Source organism: Carassius carassius, chromosome 5 (assembly GCF_963082965.1).
Source record: "Carassius carassius chromosome 5, fCarCar2.1, whole genome shotgun sequence".
Lineage (NCBI taxonomy): Eukaryota > Metazoa > Chordata > Actinopteri > Cypriniformes > Cyprinidae > Carassius > Carassius carassius.
The window spans coordinates 14,503,556-14,523,012 of record NC_081759.1 but is presented as its reverse complement, the minus strand read 5'-3'; the positions used below and the strand labels follow the sequence as shown (position 1 = coordinate 14,523,012).

Sequence of the window (19,457 nt, the reverse complement as noted above, 5' to 3'; positions counted from 1 at the left end):
GTTACCAAGGAAGCAGAAACCAAACAGAGCAATTTATCTGAAGTCCAAGGATTTACAGACCTGTTGTTTGTTTTAAGATTAACTGTGTTTGCGCTGCTCTAAGACTAAAAGACCATTCATAACAGTTGCATATAATAGTATTGGAACATCACTTTACAAATCTTTGTGGGGTTTTTCTTAAATATTGTAGGCCAGTGTGGTCAAAAGCCTGGCTCTGTTGAAAGACAGCATCATTACAACTCCATACTGAGGTAAACTCGGTTAATCCACATGGAAAGTTTTAACACAAACCTTCATAAACATTGAAAGCTATGTTGCTTCTTGTTAACTGGCCCAACATATTTGTGACATTCTGTGGTTTACATTTAGCAGATGCTTTTATCCAACGGAACTTACAATATACAATGTTTATATAAAAAATGATAAAATATACAATTTAGTAAAAACCTGGATGGCAAGCAAGTTAGACCAAATATGTAATGCCATTTTTTATTTTTTTGCATAGTAAATGTGATGAGCTACACCTGTGGTTACTCTGCTGTAGACGTGTGAACTTGAGAAGAACTAACCTCATACATCAGTTACAATAGTTCTGAAAAAACTTTTTCTGAAAAAATACAGAATTTTTGGCAGACACAACATGGTTTAATATTTTGCGATAATGAAATTACATTTTAAGGGAGCTTTAAGTGTCCAAATAAATTTTGGGGGGCTGTTGAAGACTAGTATTTCTGTGTTAGGACAGCGAGGAAAGACTAGGCAGTAAAATGTACCAAGATAACACAAGATAACAAGACTCGTATAAGGGTAAACTTGATACATAGAATATATATTTACATTTTTTTACTCTTCTGTTCAACTAAATATATGTGCATTTATAATCTTATACAGTATTATTAATTTCCACATAAATCTAAAGAAAATTCTAAACTCTGAGCAAAACATAACAACTTAATGTTTTCATGTTAACTTCAAAATGTAACACACAAAGTAAGTAAAATCAAGACGAGCATTGCATGGCATGCAAAAAAAAAAAAGTGTATGAGAAATAATTCAATTAATGAACAAGTCTATATAACCTCTGAAACTCCAGCCACACGCTTGGGAGACATCCTGATGCTCCAAATAGAGTACTGAACACAACACTGCAAAATCTTGACTGTCTGCTATAATAAAGCTTATCTTACAGTAACAATAATAATGTAAAATAAAAGTGAACTATGAGCAATTAAAAGTATGACAACATTTGAGGCAATGTTGGGCCACTCAAACCAAAATTACAATTTGTTGGGTTTATACTGCCCACTTGTGGTCATTCTGGAGCGTTTGAAAAATGGTAAAAAAAATACCACCATGGACACTGCAAGCTTCACTTTTCCATTCCTTTAAAAACCGAGAACATCTTGGAGCACATCTCTCTCTCTTTGTCCAAATAGTCCTTATAGCATCTGTAAAAGATCAGTAGATTTGATTAGCTTTCAAGTTAACACATGTAGGAAGACTTGACAAAACTATCAGATAAGAAAAACTTACAGAGCAAGCTTTCTCAGCAAGGTGTTGATGTCAGGGTCGAATGGCTTGTTCGCCTGAGCGAGTGTAAGGTAATCTTGTGCTTTCTCATAGTCATTCATCTCCAAACAGGCCTCAATAAAAATAAAGAAAGCTCTTAATATCTGAGGTCTTCCGCTACAATGGTAAACAAAACACAAATAAAAACCTGACTGGAAGTTTCTTCAGGATTCTAAAGAAAAGGTCTTTATAAGGGCTGTCAGTTTAACATTTTCATTTGCACTGAATACATTTTTATGTGATGTGATCACTAAAAAACACACTACTTTAGTACAAAAGCAAAAGTAAATCTTAATCTTAAATTCAATCTTAAGGAGTTTTTCCTTAAGAAGAGTCCATAAAATTTTGTGGGTGAAATAGTCATTCCAACAGGCATCTGTGCAATCTGGACTTGTGTGTGAGGGTGAGCTCCACATTCAGATTTCACTCAATTTCAGATCGGTCATCTGAAATTGTCACGCTGTCCAACAGAAAGCTGCTTGCTACTGTGACTACTGTGAAAACAGTGCATGATACATCGTTTCACTATTGACAATAGACCTTTGCCCATCAAATTTTGCTGATGTGACCACACTCTGTCTACTTGATTGTAAAATGGATTGCTGTGGGCCAGTGATCAACCTATCATTTTATTTTCATTGCAATGTTAAGAAAACAGTCTATTGAGTTCTTATGTGTGCAATTACTCATTTTCACAACTGGTTTCTTTGGAGTGTTTATTTTTGGAACCTGGCACATTTTCTCCCATTGTTTGGTTAGCTTCGCCATATATGAACATAGCAATCGGGCTCAGAGTAGCACCAAAATAATCGGTTTGAGATCCAGTTCAATTAAAACTGAACTCTGGAGCAGTGATAAGAAAGCAATCTGTCCCAACAGACTTGTCAATCCGGTGTTAGTGGGAGAATCCCAGAATATAACTGTACAGTTCTTCTTTCAATTAAAAAGCAAATGATCTGAAAACGCACTAGATTAGGCTGACTTTCTTACATCTTGTTTTCTTAATTCGGTTAATAAATGAGGATATCTTAATTTTATTATCATTTAACTCAACTGACAGCCCCTAGATTTTTACTGAAAGATTACGATAAGGTTATCAACAAAGGAAATAAAAATGCCTAAATGTTGCCCAACCTGGCCGCAGCGGAAGAGCGCTTTAGTGTTCAGAGGGCTGATGTCCAGCACTTTCTGACCGTAGCAAAGGGCCTTCTGGGGTTTCTCCAGTTTGAGGTACGTGAATGAGAGGTTGAGCAGGAAAGGCAATTTCATTTCCTCAAGACACTTCTTCTCTTCTTCATCCACCGGCTCACGATTCTGCAAAAGTGTCACGGCCTGTACCATGCATCAACATTAGTGTGACACGACAATCTATTATCAGGTATTAGAATAAACTAACATTTTTCTTTTATCCATTTACAAACTCTCATTTCTTAGAAACTAACAAAACAGTTATAAGCTCAGAACCTGTTTGTATCGCTCTCGAGCATCTTCATAGCGCTTCTTATTGAAGCAGAGGTTGCCAAAGCTCCGCTGTGTGTCCAGTACATTCAGAAATGTGGACAGAGGAACATTGTTCTGCTCTTCCTAAAGAACAATGTTGAGATTACAATATCTGAAACAACAACCAAATGATCTGAGCAAGCTAAATGCATAAAAATCTTACCATACTCAAATCCATGAACTCATCCACTTGTGCCGAGTCCAGGAAATCGAGGACTTGCACCTCATAGAGGACTGTGGCTAATGGAGGTATATGGGGGGGGCATCCAAGGTCCCCGTAGGCATATTTGGGCTTGAAAAGAAAACGGGAAAACTCGCCTTTCTTCATAGTAAGAAGACCAAGCTCTAGGCCATACAAAGTAACATCTATTGGGAGAGATTAAAGTGTCTCGGCGGAGGACAAAGAAGAGAATATACAGGAGAACCATGATTATCACTCTAATGGAAGAATTCAGTTTCCATCCTACCTCTACCAAGCTTCATCATTCGTGGAAATTTAAAGTGGCTGGTTGTCTCAAATGGTGTGTCAGAATACTCGATGAAACCAGAGAAATGAACTGTGGATGAAACGACTTCATGTTGGCAGCTAAAAGTATATACACTACCAATCAAAAGTATTTTTTTTTTAAGAAATTAATACTTTTATTAAGCAAGGATGCATTCAATTTACATTTAAAAGTGACAGTAAATAAATGCATGTTAAAAAAGGTTTATATTTACAATTATTATTGTAAATTTTAAAAAATAACAGTTTTCAGACAATAAATATTAACTGTTTTCAGCATTGATAATAAGAAAAGTTTAAGCACCAAAGCAGCATATCAGAATGATTAGTTTTAGCATCACAATAATACATTTAAATTTTAAATATGTTAAAATAGAAAACATATCTAAAATTGTTAAATTAAAAAATACATTTCACAATATAACTTTTTTTATCAAATAATTGCAGCCTTGGTTGGCATTTGAGACTTTAAAAAATGTCGACCACAAAATTTTTAATGGTAGTGTGTGTGTGTGTGTGTGTGTGTGTGTGAGTTTCTAAGAATAATTTATTTCTGAATTATTTGACTATCATAAGCAAGAAGCTAGAACTTTATAAAACCACCATGTTCATTTCAGTCATTTACTTGATACAGAGGCATGCTTGGGTACAGGGGGGCCTTCTCCTGCATGGACCACCTCTTTGAGAATTCCTCCATCCCCTAATATGTCTTGCATTTGCCAAGCCAGACGCTGGAATGGAGTCTAAGACAAAAAGAAAAAGAAAGAAAGAAACTGAATTAATGTTAAAGTTAATTTTCGAGTTGAGCAAAAAATTGTACCAACCATGCAACGTAATACATAATACATTTAATTTAACATTAACTCCAACTACCAATAAATAAACATGAAACTGCATTTGTTTCTTGACATACTACCATATTTAGTTTTTTTTGGAAGTAAAAGCTATCTTGGAGTACCACATAAACTTATGTCACGTGAATATGGCAATTGTTCAGTATTGTTATATTAAAACATCAAGGAATTAGCATCATGGCTATATCATGGCACAACACCAGTATTCTTTCGTTGAAAGTGGTATCGGCTAGCCTACGCGGATGAAGAGACATAACTGGAAATACTGAACGCATATTTTAATTTTAATTTATTTTAATTTTAATATTTTAATTTAACTTGCAAGGTACCAAGCTAGATATTTTTTGCACTGATCACGTCAGTGTCAGGTCAAGTCCAAGCCTGTGGCCACCTCCAAGTACATAACATGTGGAGGTTAATAAACTCTAAACCTTGTTTTTTTTATCAATTATAGACCGCATTTTGTCAAGTAGTGGCGTTGTGGAGTACTAATGTTAAAATAAATCTCATCTAAACACATTTAAAGAGAAGTAAATTGCTTGCTGGAGCGTTCTGTTGTAAATTGATCATCATGCATCATTAGACATTAGCCAGCTGTTTTTCTGCAGGACAGTTAAAGTTACCTCGATTCCAAACTGACGGCGCTCATCTGGGGCTATGAACTGTAATATTCTCGAGGTCTTGCCGTTTGTTGACATTGTGCATGTGTTTTTAGGCCAAAAACTTTCCAAAGAGGTCAGTCTGCAAGTGTGAAAGGGCTGTCTCGGCATGCAGCCTGAGCCTACGTATTTCCGGTGAAATCTTAGGGCGCATTAAAAATTCCGGTCTATTCAACCATAGCGTGAGTGCATTGCCAGTCGCAATCTTTTGTCACTGAACGATTAATATAAATTAATATTTATACATTTTATTGCTATAATATATCACATTGGGGCCGTTCACACATCGCGTCTTTTCCGTGCTCAAATTCGTTATTTCAAATGTAGACGCGCACGCGGTACGAGCAAGCGGTAGAGGTGGAAATTTAGATTCTTTCAAGAATCATTCATTCTTGATTCATTCAAGTTCATTTTCAGTTCGTTCACCAAAATGATTCGTTCAGTGACAATTTCTTCATATTACACAAATACACCAGCAGTTGGCGAAAAAGAGTGTCTTATGTGTGTCTAAAAATCAACCAACACTTGTTACCAAAACTGATTTGGCTTATTTGTGTGCAGTGATGCGCGGGTCGGGGTTTTTTCCAACCCGCGGGTCCCACTTTTATGAAATTATTTGGCCCGCCCTGCAAATAAAGTAAAATTTCTTGACCCGCCCCGCGCATCGGGGACATCACGGAAGTTACGTTGCTACTTAGACCTTCGTATCGTAACCTTATCAATATAGGCTATATGAAATTGCACTATGATGGTTCGTTCATGAACAAATCTTTTAGGTGAACGAATCGTTCTCGTTTACGTAATCCACTGACCATAGACAGTAAAAGACTCATTTCTCGTTCAATGAAGTTCCTCCCACAGCAGCGCGCGAGCGCGGCGCTATTAGCAGCGCATGCGCAGCTCGTCAACAGCTCTGTGAACTGTTTCATCCTGTCAAAAAGAGTTACTCAAGATGTGACGGAGCATGTGACTTGTTGAATGTAGTGAACGAATACGATCTTTTCGTAGGTGAAAGAGTTGAATGAAATGAATGAGATTATACAGGGTCAGTCCAAGCATGTAAATCTCGATCAGCAATCAGCAGATACAAAGCGCAGTTATTGGTGCACATACGCTTGTTTTCACATTTAGAATACAGAACATAACTCCACGTTTAATCCCCGATAAAACCTCGTGCTTTGTTAATCTGAACAATTTAATATTTATTTAATGCGATCATGCACACACTAAAGCCAAATCAGTTTTTGTCACAAGTAAATACGTTCGTTGACTTAAGACATAACAAAAGACAATCTTTTTCGCCAACTGCTGGCGTATTTGTGTAATATGAAGAAATGGTCACTGAACGAATCAGTGAATGAATCATTTTGGTGAACGAACTCAAAATCAACGAATCTTGAAAGAATAAAAATTTCCACAACTAAATTCCATGCAACATAAATGGATTTTTAAACATTTTGTTTTTAGTGACCTGCCCCGCAATAATTGCCAATTTCTTAACCCGCCCCGCCCCGACCCGCGGGTTATGGGACGACCCGCGCATCACTAGTGTGCATAATCGCAATAATAAATAGTCTAAATATGTTGTTAATATGAACAAAGCACAAGGTTTTCTTGCATAATTAACATTTTAATTGTTTGGTCAGACAGTTCATATACAGGTGGTGGTCATATAATTAGAATATCATCAAAAAGTTGATCCATTCAAAAAGTGAAACTTGTATATTATATTCATTCATTACACACAGACTGATATATTTAAAATGTTTATTTCTTTTAATTTAGATTTTTATAACTGACAACTAAGGAAAATCCCAAATTCAGTATCTCAGAAAATTAAAATATTGTGAAAAGGTTCAGTATTGAAGACACCTGGTGCCACACTCTAATCAGCTAATTAACTCAAAACACCTGCAAAGCCTTTAAATAGTCTAGTTCTGAAGGCTACACAATCATGGGGAAGACTGCTGGCTTGACAGTTTTTCAAAAGTAGACCATTGACACCTTGCACAAGGAGGGCAAGACACAAAAGGTCATTGCAAAAGAGGCTGGCTGTTCACAGAGCTCTGTGTCCAAGCACATTAATAGAGAGGCGAATGGAAGGAAAAGATGTGGTAGAAAAACATTTACAAGCAATAGGGATAACCGCACCCTGGAGAGGATTGAGAAGCAAAAGCCATTCAAAAATTTGGGGGAGATTCACAAAGAGTGGACTGCAGCTGGAGTCAGTGCTTCAAGAACCACTACGCACAGACGTATGCAAGAAATTGGTTTCAGCTGTCACATTCCTTGTGTCAAGCCACTCTTGAACAATAGACAGCGTCAGAAGCGTCTAAAGACAAAAAGGACTGGACTGCTGCTGAGTGGTCCAAAGTTATGTTCTCTGATGAAAGTAAATTTTGCATTTACTTTGGATATCAGGGTCCCAGAGTCTGGAAGAAGAGTTTCCAGTTTCCACAGTCAGTGATGGTTTGGGGTGCCATGTCATCTGCTGGTGTTGGTCCACTGTGTTTTCTGAGGTCCAAGGTCAACACAGCCGTATACCAGGAAGTTTTAGAGCACTTCATGCTTCCTGCTGCTGAACAACTTTATGGAGATGCAGATTTCATTTTCCAACAGGACTTGGCACCTGCACACAATGCCAAAGCTTCCAGTACCTGGTTTAAGGACCATAATATCCCTGTACTTAATTGGCCAGCAAACTCATCTGACCTTAACCCCATTGAAAATCTATGGGGTATTGTGAAGAGGAAGATGCGATATGCCAGACCCAAGAATGCAGAAGAGCTGAAGGCCACTATCAGAGCAACCTGGGCTCTCATAACACCTGAGCAGTGCCACAGACTGATCAACTCCATGCCACGCCGCATTGCTGCAGTAATTCAGGCAAAAGGAGCCCCAACTAAGTATTGAGTGCTGTACATGCTCATACTTTTCATGTTCATACTTTTTAGTTGGCCAACAAAAATCCTTTCTTTGTATTGGTCTTAAATTATATTCTAATTTTCTGAGATACTGAATTTGGGATTTTCCTTAGTTGTCAGTTATAATCATCAAAATTAAAAGAAATAAACATTTGAAATATATCAGTCTGTGTGTAATGAATGAATATAATATACAAGTTTCACTTTTTGAATGGAATTAGTGAAATCACTAATAACTAATAACAGAGTTATGTTCCGTCTGCTAAATATGAAAACAAGCGTATGTGCACAGTACCTATAACTGCACTTTGTATCTGTTGATTACTGATCAAGATTTAAATGCTAAATGGCCGACTGACCCGGTATACTCTAATTAATTTTGTTCACGAATGAGAAGATCTCTCGATTTCGTTCAGACTCAAAAGAAACTCGTTCAGTGAAGGGTAAGGGCGTTATTACGGTGGCCGAGAAGTGCAAAACAAATCACAATTACAAAAACAAAATAACAAATCCAAAAACACAACGACAATTCAGAAAACAAAATAACAATTCAAAAAACACAACGACAATTCAGAAAACAAAATAACAATTCAGAAAACACAACGACAATTCAGAAAACAAAATAACAATTCAGAAAACACAACGACAATTCATACAAAACTGAAAAGGTTGGTATATTTTGAGAACGACATACTTATCGCTGATTGGATGAGACACCTGTCAATCAAAAATAAATTGTGATCAACTTTGTTGAAATCTAATGTTGAATTTTGCTAAAATGGAACACATTAAACGCTACCTTGAAGAAGGACATTCATATGCCGTGATTGTGGACATGCTGGCGACATACCACGACATTAAAATGAGCTTGCGCTCTTTAAAAACACACCTGAAGAATAATGGTATGTTCAGAAGAAAGAACTATTCGCCCATAGACGAAGTAAGGAATGCTATTAGAGCAGAGCTGCGTGGACCAGGACAGTTGTTCGGCTACCGGACAATGTGGTTAGTACTTCTGCAGAAATACAAGTTGCGTGTTAAACGTGATGACATAATGCGGCTGTTGCAAGAACTCAACCCACATGGGACAGAACAGTGGACACATCGTAGATTTGTCAGGCGAACATATCACTCAATGGGACCGAACTACATATGGCATGTTGATGGGTACGATAAACTAAAGCCATTTGGTTTCAGCATATCCGGGTGCATTGATGGTTTTTCTAGACGTGTCCTCTGGCTTACTTATGGGCATACTAACAATGACCCTGCTGTTATTGCACATAACAATACGTCCTGTGTACAACGCCTTGGCGTTGCACCCATGAGACTACGAACGGACTGTGGAACAGAAAATGGGACAATGGCAGCAATACAGTGCAATCTCCGTCATCACCACAGAGACTACTATGCTGGCTCAAGAAGTCACATGTATGGTACGTCAATGAGCAATCAACGCATCGAATCTTGGTGGTCCAGTTTTAGGAAAGCAAGGTTTGTGTTCGTTTCAAATTCTTGAGTCGTCGTTGTGTTTTCTGAATTGTCGTTGTGTTTTCTGAATTGTTATCTTGTTTTCTGAATTGTCGTTGTGTTTTCTGAATTGTCGTTGTGTTTTCTGAATTGTTATTTTGTTTTCTGAATTGTCGTTGTGTTTTCTGAATTGTTATTTTGTTTTCTGAATTGCTGTGTGTTTTTTGAATTGTTATTTTGTTTTTTGAATTGTCGTTGTGTTTTTGGATTTGTTATTTTGTTTTTGTAATTGTGATTTGTTTTGCACTTCTCGGCCACCGTACATTATCGTTCACTACATTCAACAAATCACATGTTCCGTCACATATCAAAGACTATTGGCTTAAACTTTATTCTCAAATTATTAATCTTAACAACATTAGCATTGCCTAGTGTAGATTTCAATTTCTGTACACTCTCTAATTGTCATACCATTCAAATTTCATATTAAAGGGGTCATATGATGTTGCTAAAAATACATTATTTTGTGTATTTGGTGTTAAAGAAATGTGTTTATGCAGTTTAAGGTTCAAAAAGCATTATTTTCCACATACTGTACATTATTGTTTCTCCTCTATGCCCCGTCTTTCTGAAACACGTCGATTTTGCAAAGCTCATCAGTCTGAAAAGCGAGATGTGCTTTGATTGGCCAGATATCCAGTGCGTTGTAATTGGCCATAATGGGAATGTTATGTTATGCCCGTTGCCATACTGTGATGCATGTCCCGGTCAGAACACTGCAACAAGACAAAAACAATGAAACCCATTACAAACGAGTCATTTGTTGCATCCATTCGGGACATAATTATGGATTATAATGACGTATACTGTATTTCTACGCTTTATTATCAGTGCATCAGGCCATGTAAACATAAAACCATGTCTACATTTGTGATTGGAGAAATGACAAATGACTCTACACTGCTCAAAACTCGCATTTGAATCATCTGTGGCAAATACTTTAAATATGTAAACATACTTGCAGACTGTGAGTCAGAACAACTGGCATTGTACAGTCCTCCATAAAATGCACTGCACATATCTGAATATTTGGGTTGAACTGTTCTGGAACAGTGTTGTAAATACAACTTAACCATTGCTTTCTAGTCAGGTCCTCTTTTGGAAGGCCAAACTAAGTATTTTCTCTTCCACAACGAAACAGTGTCTTCACAACATGGCACCGGAGGCAACAGCGAGAATATAAGTTAAGCTTTCTTTCTTTGAGTAAACATTTGGGCAGCATTATGCAAATTTCCAACACAGTGACGTAGACATGTGGGGGTGTGTTTAAACGAGGCATTTTACGAGGGCGTGGATGAAATTTTAACTTTCATAAAGAATATCTCTTTGGGTTTGATGAACACAGGAGGTAACTTGGAATCGCTGGAGACAGGGAAGTATAACACTGGTAGTCCTTGAAGTAAGCAGGTAGGCAAGTCCTAGATGTGAGCGAGACCGGACAGTGGCTGTGTGTGTGTGAGTGTCTTTTATGTGCCAGTAGATTGGGGTGCTGACGAGGGGCAGGTGTGTGTGATCAGTACTCAGGTGAGGGAGTGCGCTGTGATTGAATGGTGTTGGAGCCTGAAAGCTAATTATGCTCCCTTCGAACTGTTTGTCTTTAAAATACAAATCTTGTGTAATCCCAGGCTATCTGTAATCAGATGCACATTTAAAACTGGAATATAATTTAATTTCATTCACATTTGTTTCATAAACACTTTCTGGATTATAATCCATCATCAAAATTATACATTTAATTATTCCAGCTGGCTGTGAGAAAAAGGCTATAAACGATCTGCCACCTGTTGGATCCCCACATGCGATATAGCCTAGTAGCCAGGAAAACTTCCTTATGTTTACAGACGTGACGTAATGATGCAACAGCATGCTCAACATTTCCCACGAAAACCTACCTGTACCACACAAATGAGAAAACATTATTATAAGCGAACCGTCCTGCAGAATATGCTGGTTAGGTATGTTTTGACGCTGGGAGGCTGGTTTATGCTGGTCAGCATGAACCAGCATGAACCAGCATAAACCAGCCTCCCAGCGTCAAAACATACCTAACCAGCATATGCTGTTTTTTTCAACAGGGCATTGCGAGCAGTGTTGGGGAGAAACTAGTTACATGTAACGGCGTTACGTAATTTAATTACAAAATAAATGTAACAGTAATCAGTTACAGTTACTAAGAAAAAATGAGTAATTAAATTACAGTTACTTATGAAAATTGTAACGATTACAAAGAGGATTACATTTGAATATTTACACACATCCACATACAGCTTATTTCTTTCCCAAATTGCACTAAGACATATGGCCCATAATCTCCGAGAAGCGGAAAACACATTCGTAGAATCCAGTCATAAAAATGGAATTCAGCCTATAATGACGCAATATGCCACATTTTGGACGAATAAATCAAAAGTAGGTCAGTACACTTGAATCAAAACCCGATATGGACTGATGTCTGTGAATATTAAGCCGCAAAAAGACTGAATATGAATCATGCACGTTCTGCGTGTCTGTGGAAATCTGGCGCTGACTGGACATTGGGAGAACCGGGACTATTCCCGGTGGCCTGGCAGACGATTTGGCCCTCTACTTTAATATTGTTATTGTATAATTGCAGGCCGAATACACTAAAGCGATTATTTCCGAATCCGCCATTCGATAATTACATTTCTAATAAATCATGAATCGGTTAGTCGTGACTGGCAATGGTTGGGCTCGCGCGCTCTCCGCGCCTCCGCCGAACGGTTTGGATCAGACTCCGAGTAATCAATGCGAGAGAGAGAGACCGGAGTGAATTGTGTAAGCGCACAGCTGGAGCAGAGAAGCGACACTTCTGTTCAGGGTTTCAGGTGCAGGTCAGTTTCATCTGTAAATATGCTAATGTAGTTTTGTCTTTGTTTACTTAGTCAAGCAGCAGCAGCACACTGCTCACACTCACTCAAAATACTGTATAAACGACGTCATTATTATCTTTTGTAATGTTACAGTAGTAAGTTAGCAGACAAATCATCATATTTGATCATAGGTTTAGGGGGAGCTAGTGCATACAAAAACACAACCTTTAGGAAAATTAATATAGCCTATGGTATGGCACTAACCGTGGTTTAACTATGGAATTTGTAGTAAAAATAAATACAAGTGGTAATTCATTTGCCAAAAAAACAAAATTGCACTTACAAAACATGGTAAAAGTCAAATAAAAATCTTCAGTATTAAAGTCATGAGGGAGATGGATGGATAATGGAAGTGAAGGTGCAGTTCAGGAGAGAACTCTTAATTACGTTGCATGTCCCCAACCTAAGGATTCAAATCTTTTTCATGTCAGGTCCATACACAAAATAGGGTTGTCCATGTTTCAGAATGGGTTGTGGGTGTATGAGTGTGAGATTTCCCAGCCTATTTTTTTTCCCAGTCCGCCCCTCATGCAGTAATAAAGTCTGATTGTGTGGTGGATGTGTTCAAATGTGATCATCTTAATTTAAGTGATGAAGGATGGTGAAAGTCTGACAGTATTGAGCTCTACTTTAAGGTTAAACCTGCATGGTGTAAAATGGTTGAAGATGATTAACAGTTGCAAATTAACATTCATTAGAAATTTATAAAAGTAATCAAAATGTACTCAAAAGTAATTAGTTACATTACTTTATTAAAGTAATTAAAAAAGTTACACTACTATTACATTTTAAATAGGGTAACTTGTAATCTGTAACCTATTACATTTCCAAAGTAACCTTCCCAACACTGATTGCGAGTTGGGCTAAAGTAAAGTTTTGAACACTGGCTGGTTATGTAGTTTCTCAAATATTGATTTTGGATCATTTTTAACCAAAAAAAGTTACCAACTGCAGATTTAAGTATACCACAGTAAGAGATACATGTGGTTTAAACATCCCCAAGGGTGGTTTGTCCTGCTATTAATGTGTGTCCTGTTTTGTGAGGCTTCTTAAAGGTTTTTCACACGTCTCCCCTGAATGAAGAAACTCGCAGTAAGTAGATTAAGACTCTTAGATGTAAGGATTTAAACATCACTTCTAAAATACAGTTTGCAGGGGCCGCTTCAAGAATGATGACAGCATACATTTCTGCACTAGGTAAGATCTAAACCCTTGTTTACATTATATTACCAAGCACAATATAGGACTATCGTGAATTGTTCTGTCACTGTGGTTGCCTGTTTGTTTAAAAACCTATTTTGTGAGTTTGGGCAATACATGTTAACAAGTTAATGGATGATTTACACAAAAATGAAAAATAAAGCTGTCATCATCAGGTCGTTGGAAACCGATATGGCTTTCTGTTTTCATTGGCATTCAGAAATGTTGTAAACAATTTTAGTGTAAGTCAGCTATTTAGATTTTTTTCCCCCATAAAAGAAATGTTTTAATAACACGAGGAAGAATAAGCTAAAACTAAAATCTTTTTATTTTTATAAGAGTACTTACATGGAAGTACATTATTTTTAAAGCAACCTTCAGGTTCAGTGTAGACAAACTAACTTGCATTGTTATTACATCGTGTGGTGTGTATTTTCTGAAAACCTGTCTTACATCCAATCTAGATTTGAGATGTAGAACCATTTAATGAACTTTTGGAGAGTTATTGAACCTGCTTCCTTCATGGTTCGTGAGAACAGAGCAAGGACAGATACAACGAGGAGTGAAGTTGGAATAACAAGCAATGCGATGGTAAATATTGATATTATATTGTTTGTGAGAGACAGAAAATTGTATTTTTTTTTATTTATTTATTTATTTTTTGATGCACATGTTACATTATTACATAATTATTTAAAATCCATCACTCTTATTACTTGTTGCATACATTATGAATGGAGCCATATCCAATATGAGTGTGTTTTTGTCTTTTTTTCTGCTAGTGCTAATCATATAGGCATGTTATACATTATAAATATAGCAAGATATGAAAAGATGATGTAACAATGATGTAACAATGTTGGACAGTCTACTCCTATCTTAACCCCTAAAAGTTTCCTCTCTTGCAAACAGGACCATCGTCCCACTGACAGGATCTGGCTTGACTCTCTTGGCATACCAATGGGACATGTTAGTATCATTAATCAAAGTTTATTAATTATGTCATTCATTATGTAATTTGATAATTCTCACTTACCATTGTTCTATGTTTCCATTCAGGGCAGCTCTGTCTGGTCTGGTACAGTCCTGCAGCAGTGTGGATGGGAGTCTTTTAAAACATACATTATGAATGGAGCCATATCCAATATGAGTGTGTTTTTGTCTTTTTTTCTGCTAGGGCTAATCATATAGGCATGTTATACATTATAAATATAGCAAGATATGAAAAGATGATGTAACAATGATGTAACAATATTGACCATTATTATTTCCACTGATTTTAAACCTCTGAATAATTTAAATATGATGTTTGAATAATCATGGTATAAAGCATGTTTGAAGTAGAAAGGGAAAGTATTCACTGTGGCAACTTGCCCCGGCCTCCCCTACAGCAAAAGTAATTCCATCTGCTGTTGTAGGTATAGGATGTCTAAACTTGTCAATGTTGAAATTGACTAATGTAATTATAAATACTTGTACCTGTAACCACAGTGTGTTGGGGGCCTGAGGTGAGAACATATGATTTCTTAAAAAAAAAAAAAAAAATTCTAGCAGGAATCCTTTCAATTGAAATGTTAAATAGATAACAGTATGTCACTGTTTCCTGAGAATGAGCAGGTTATTTATGGTCTGTTTCAGTGAATCACCCAGTGATTAGTAGAAGTGGAAACAGTAAAACAAATAAAGGAGGAATCGCTGCTGAAGTGAAGTGAGAAGGAGGAGCTGCATGACATCTTAACTAGCCAAATACGGACTTTGCTCTCACTTCACCTGTGTTTTCATTCACTCTTTCTGCATCGCCAGAATCAAGCACAAATACAAGCTCCAGCACGATACTGCTGCAGTATGGTGAGTTTAAGTTTAAAGAATAGCTTATTTCTCTAACATTATGAGCAATATTTTGAAATGCCATTATGTGATGTTATGCAACATATTATGGCCAAACTGTTATAATCTTATGCACTTTGAAAGGGCAATGTGCTTTCACTTTTGTTCATATGTAGGCCAAACACTTGCTTATGAGTGCAATTTAAGTATTCAGTTATCAGCTGATAGTACAGATTACTGAATGCATTATTTGACCATTTGCACCTTAAGACAGCAAAATATAAATTCAATTTGTAAATATGCAGTGGCCCTGAAATGACATTTGAGCCTTATTCAAATATATGAATGTCATTCCATTTGATACAAAATAATAAACCAGATGTCATTTATTTTAAACAATGACTGCACAAAACAAAATTATTGAAATTTGATTTTGAAAAATAATTTTATTATTGAAAATTATTGCATTGCTTTATGGTTGTCAGATGTTTGCAGATCACATTTATAGCTAATATGATGTTTATATAGTGGTTATTTTGCTCATCCAAATCTATTTCTGTACACCTCTATATCATGTAATTAGTTATTTTGTATTATGTAATTTTATTCTGTCATGTATAAACAATGTTATGTTTCTAATAAACATATTAGGTTTATTATGGTTTAGGTTTATTAAATGGTTTTATGTATTAAAAGCGTCAGAGAAGCAAAATACTTATATGCAGCATGTTATATACACTAAGGAAACATGTCACCCTAGACTGTCGATAACTCTGTTTTAGGATAATATTCAAAATGCTAAGAGTGAGACAGAGGAGGTGAAAGTTACGATGCTGGAAAATGAAAATAAAGCAGAGGATTTCAAACAAAAACCTGCAAAGCCTCAGTGCACCGTAAGTACAGTGTCTCCTTAATGTATAACAGGAGTCTTGTCATTTCTAGAGTTAATATATCATCTAATAGTCATTATTTCATATGGATGTTTTTTGTTAAGTTTATTCAGAGAAATTAGGTTTGTGCCAAATGCTCAAGCATGCAAGTCTCAACAGCTTATGTCTGTTTGTGTTCATTAATGTGACAGACATGTTATTTACTAGTATAAATTGATCATATAAACATTATTACTCACAGTATCCTATGAATTCCAATTATCAACAAAGCCTTATTGTGTAAGGAGAAACTGATACACTTTTCAACTTTGTGTTAAAAGAGCTGATTCATAATCTTAATATGTTCTATTTTCATTTCAATTTTAGAGGAAAAGATGTAAGGAGTCTGCTGTGAACCAGAAGATGGAGTACCTGCGGGCTAATAAAGGACTCGTAGCCACTGTGTTGATTTCAGCTGCTCTTATTCTTGTTGTTGTAGTTGCCATGCTTGCCACTACAGATGGGCATAGTCACTCAGCGCACAACACAAAACACATTGTGCATGTGCATAATGTCACAGAAATGCCATAGCAATAGCTGCAGCAGACTAAATCAGTTTGACCCGCATTGTTATTTTCTTTATTAAAAAGTATTTTCATTTGAAACAGTTTCTGATATTGATTGTTTTATGTTATAAAGTGTCACCTGATCAAATATGACATTTTGACATTGTAGTTCAGTCAAAATTGAAAATGTGCATTTTTTACTCACCCTCATGTTGTTCCAAACCTGTATGATTTGTTTTATGTTATATGATAAATATCTTTGTCCATTCAGTGAAAGTCCAATGGGGTCCAAAACAACACTGTCTTTTTTGTGATCCACAGAACAAAGAAAGTCAGGTTTGGAATGGCTTGAGATATAATTGAGATATAATTTTTTAAGAATGCATGTTTAACTTACTGTTACTGTACCAACCTGCTGTTGTGTTCACTAAAGCTCATTTGTCGTATAAACATGACTTGGCAGGAAAGGCTATCGAGAAAAACTGATTCCCCATGAAAACTGTGCTGATAGTTTGGTATGTAAACACAAAGAGATGTGATTAAAAGCAAGGGCATTTTCTGAGGTCAACTGCACAATTTCCTTTTTATTCTACGAAGTGACAAAAGGAGCACAAATGCAATTTTAGTTTTTGCTGTGGTTGGTAGTCATTTTAAACAGATGCCTTTTGTTTGAGACAAATGATTTTAGATATAAAAAAGCACTTTCTTGTTCACAACCTTGAACCTTTTTTCGTGTTTGTTGGAAACAAACCACCTCAAGCTGTCAATGTGTTTTGCTCAGAAAATCTATATAAATTCCTCAAAAATAAATGCAAAAAACTACTATAATCTGCTGTTTTCATTGAATCAACTTTATTGCTTCATGGTCTCTTGTGGTTGTTTTTTTTTTTTTTTTTTTTTTTTTACAAACAAAGTTTACAGCAAAGTGTTGACAAATCAGTTCACATGCAAATACCTAAACGTTGAAACAAACGGATTCAGCCAGTCCAGTCTAGTTGTTTCATAAGATGCTTTCTTTACTTGAATTAAATCAAACTGAACTATTGTCATATGTGGAGCTGAATCACATAATTCAACATCAGACTGCATTGAACTGGCTATAGCTGAGTACCAGAACTGCTTAGTTAAACTGCATTTGCCTAAAAAATGGAGCTAATTCATAGTTATCATACTGAAGCAAGACTAAACTGACTTGATATGAACAATGACACAGTTGTATTTTTGAGTTGTTTTAATGCAGAATGTCTCCATAGTTGAGCTTCCATAATTGATTCTGCTATTTGTCCTATTAATCACTGTGTGACGAGTGGGGCGGGGCCGAGGGACATGGGAGCGAGGCCGGGGGAGTGATTGGAGATGAACTACACCTGTTCGTCCCACCGGTCTCGAGGCCCATGGAGGAGATGGAAGGATATAAAACTGGAGCGACGACAGGACGAGAGAGGACCAGGCCTGGGCTTTTAGTTGTGTTTTGGTTTTTATTTTATGCGCACCAGTCGTCCGTGAGGGGCTGGTGCGCTGTTTTATGTTTATTTTGTTATTAAAATGTTTTTGATTGTCCGCCGGTTCCCGCCGCCTTCTTCCGGATGAATATGAAGGTTGATATCGTTACAGTGGTGCCGAAGCCCGGGAGAAGGAGGGACGCGCTGCTGAAGATCCCTCGCCGCTGTGGTGAATCCGCGGTGCCATCGAGCTGGCGAGGAGGATGCCGCCATGGACGCTCGAGGCGGTGGACTGGAGCGAGTTGCCGGGGACGGGCGAGCTCGCTACCGGCCGCCCACGATGTGGAGAGACGGCTGCCGTCCGTGAGGGAGCGGAGGAGTCGGCGCCGTTCGCCAGGTGGCCGGAGCCTGCTGCCTCCGCCGGAACGGGGAGGAGCAGGGAACGGGGGACTCCTGCCGGCTGCCCAAAACCGGAGGAGCCGTCGCCGTCCACCGGGCGGCGGAGGAGTGTCGTGCCGTCCGCCGAGGGCCGTCCAGTGCCACCGCCAGGCACCGCGGAGGAGATCACCCAGCTGGTGGAGGGCCGAGCAGCGGTGCGTCTGGGAACCGGAATTTTTTTTTTTTTTTTTTCTCTCTCCCCTCTCTCGTCTCTGTCGCTCCTCCTTCCATCTCCTTTTCTCTCGCCTCGCCTGTCCTACCCCCAGGTTCCCGCAGGTCCCCGGGAGCGGCCCCCCCGGAGGGAGGGGGGGGTGGGGGGAGTAGAGCGCAGTCTCGGGAGTACCCCCCGGCCTGCGAGGGGCGATGGGGGTATGTGACGAGTGGGGTGGGGCCGAGGGACATGGGAGCGAGGCCGGGGGAGTGATTGGAGATGAACTACACCTGTTCGTCCCACCGGTCTCGAGGCCCATGGAGGAGATGGAAGGATATAAAACTGGAGCGACGACAGTGAAGGACGAGAGAGGACCAGGCCTGGGCTTTTAGTTGTGTTTTGGTTTTTATTTTATGCGCACCAGTCGTCCGTGAGGGGCTGGTGCGCTGTTTTGTGTTTATTTTGTTATTAAAATGTTTTTGATTGTCCGCCGGTTCCCGCCGCCTTCTTCCGGATGAATATGAAGGTTGAT

The 19,457-nt window shown here is 37.9% G+C and overlaps 1 protein-coding gene and 1 long non-coding RNA gene across 2 annotated transcripts; one reads left to right on the top strand and one right to left on the bottom strand.

The window, feature by feature from the left end:
• Positions 1 to 463: 463 nt before the first annotated feature.
• Positions 464 to 5,223, bottom strand: LOC132140302 (inactive peptidyl-prolyl cis-trans isomerase FKBP6-like). Its single transcript, XM_059549088.1, has 8 exons — positions 5,052 to 5,223; positions 4,200 to 4,317; positions 3,537 to 3,626; positions 3,233 to 3,435; positions 3,034 to 3,153; positions 2,704 to 2,901; positions 1,534 to 1,643; positions 464 to 1,448 (listed from the first exon to the last, which is right to left on the bottom strand). Exons 1-8 carry the CDS (start codon positions 5,196 to 5,198, stop codon positions 1,370 to 1,372), a joined length of 1,065 nt encoding a protein of 354 aa, XP_059405071.1. The 5' UTR covers positions 5,199 to 5,223; the 3' UTR covers positions 464 to 1,369.
• A 10,065-nt stretch (positions 5,224 to 15,288) lies between these two features.
• Positions 15,289 to 17,052, top strand: LOC132140301 (uncharacterized). Its single transcript, XR_009433771.1, has 3 exons — positions 15,289 to 15,480; positions 16,242 to 16,352; positions 16,716 to 17,052. It is a non-coding gene; the product is annotated as an uncharacterized LOC132140301 (long non-coding RNA).
• The last annotated feature ends 2,405 nt before the right edge of the window (positions 17,053 to 19,457 follow it).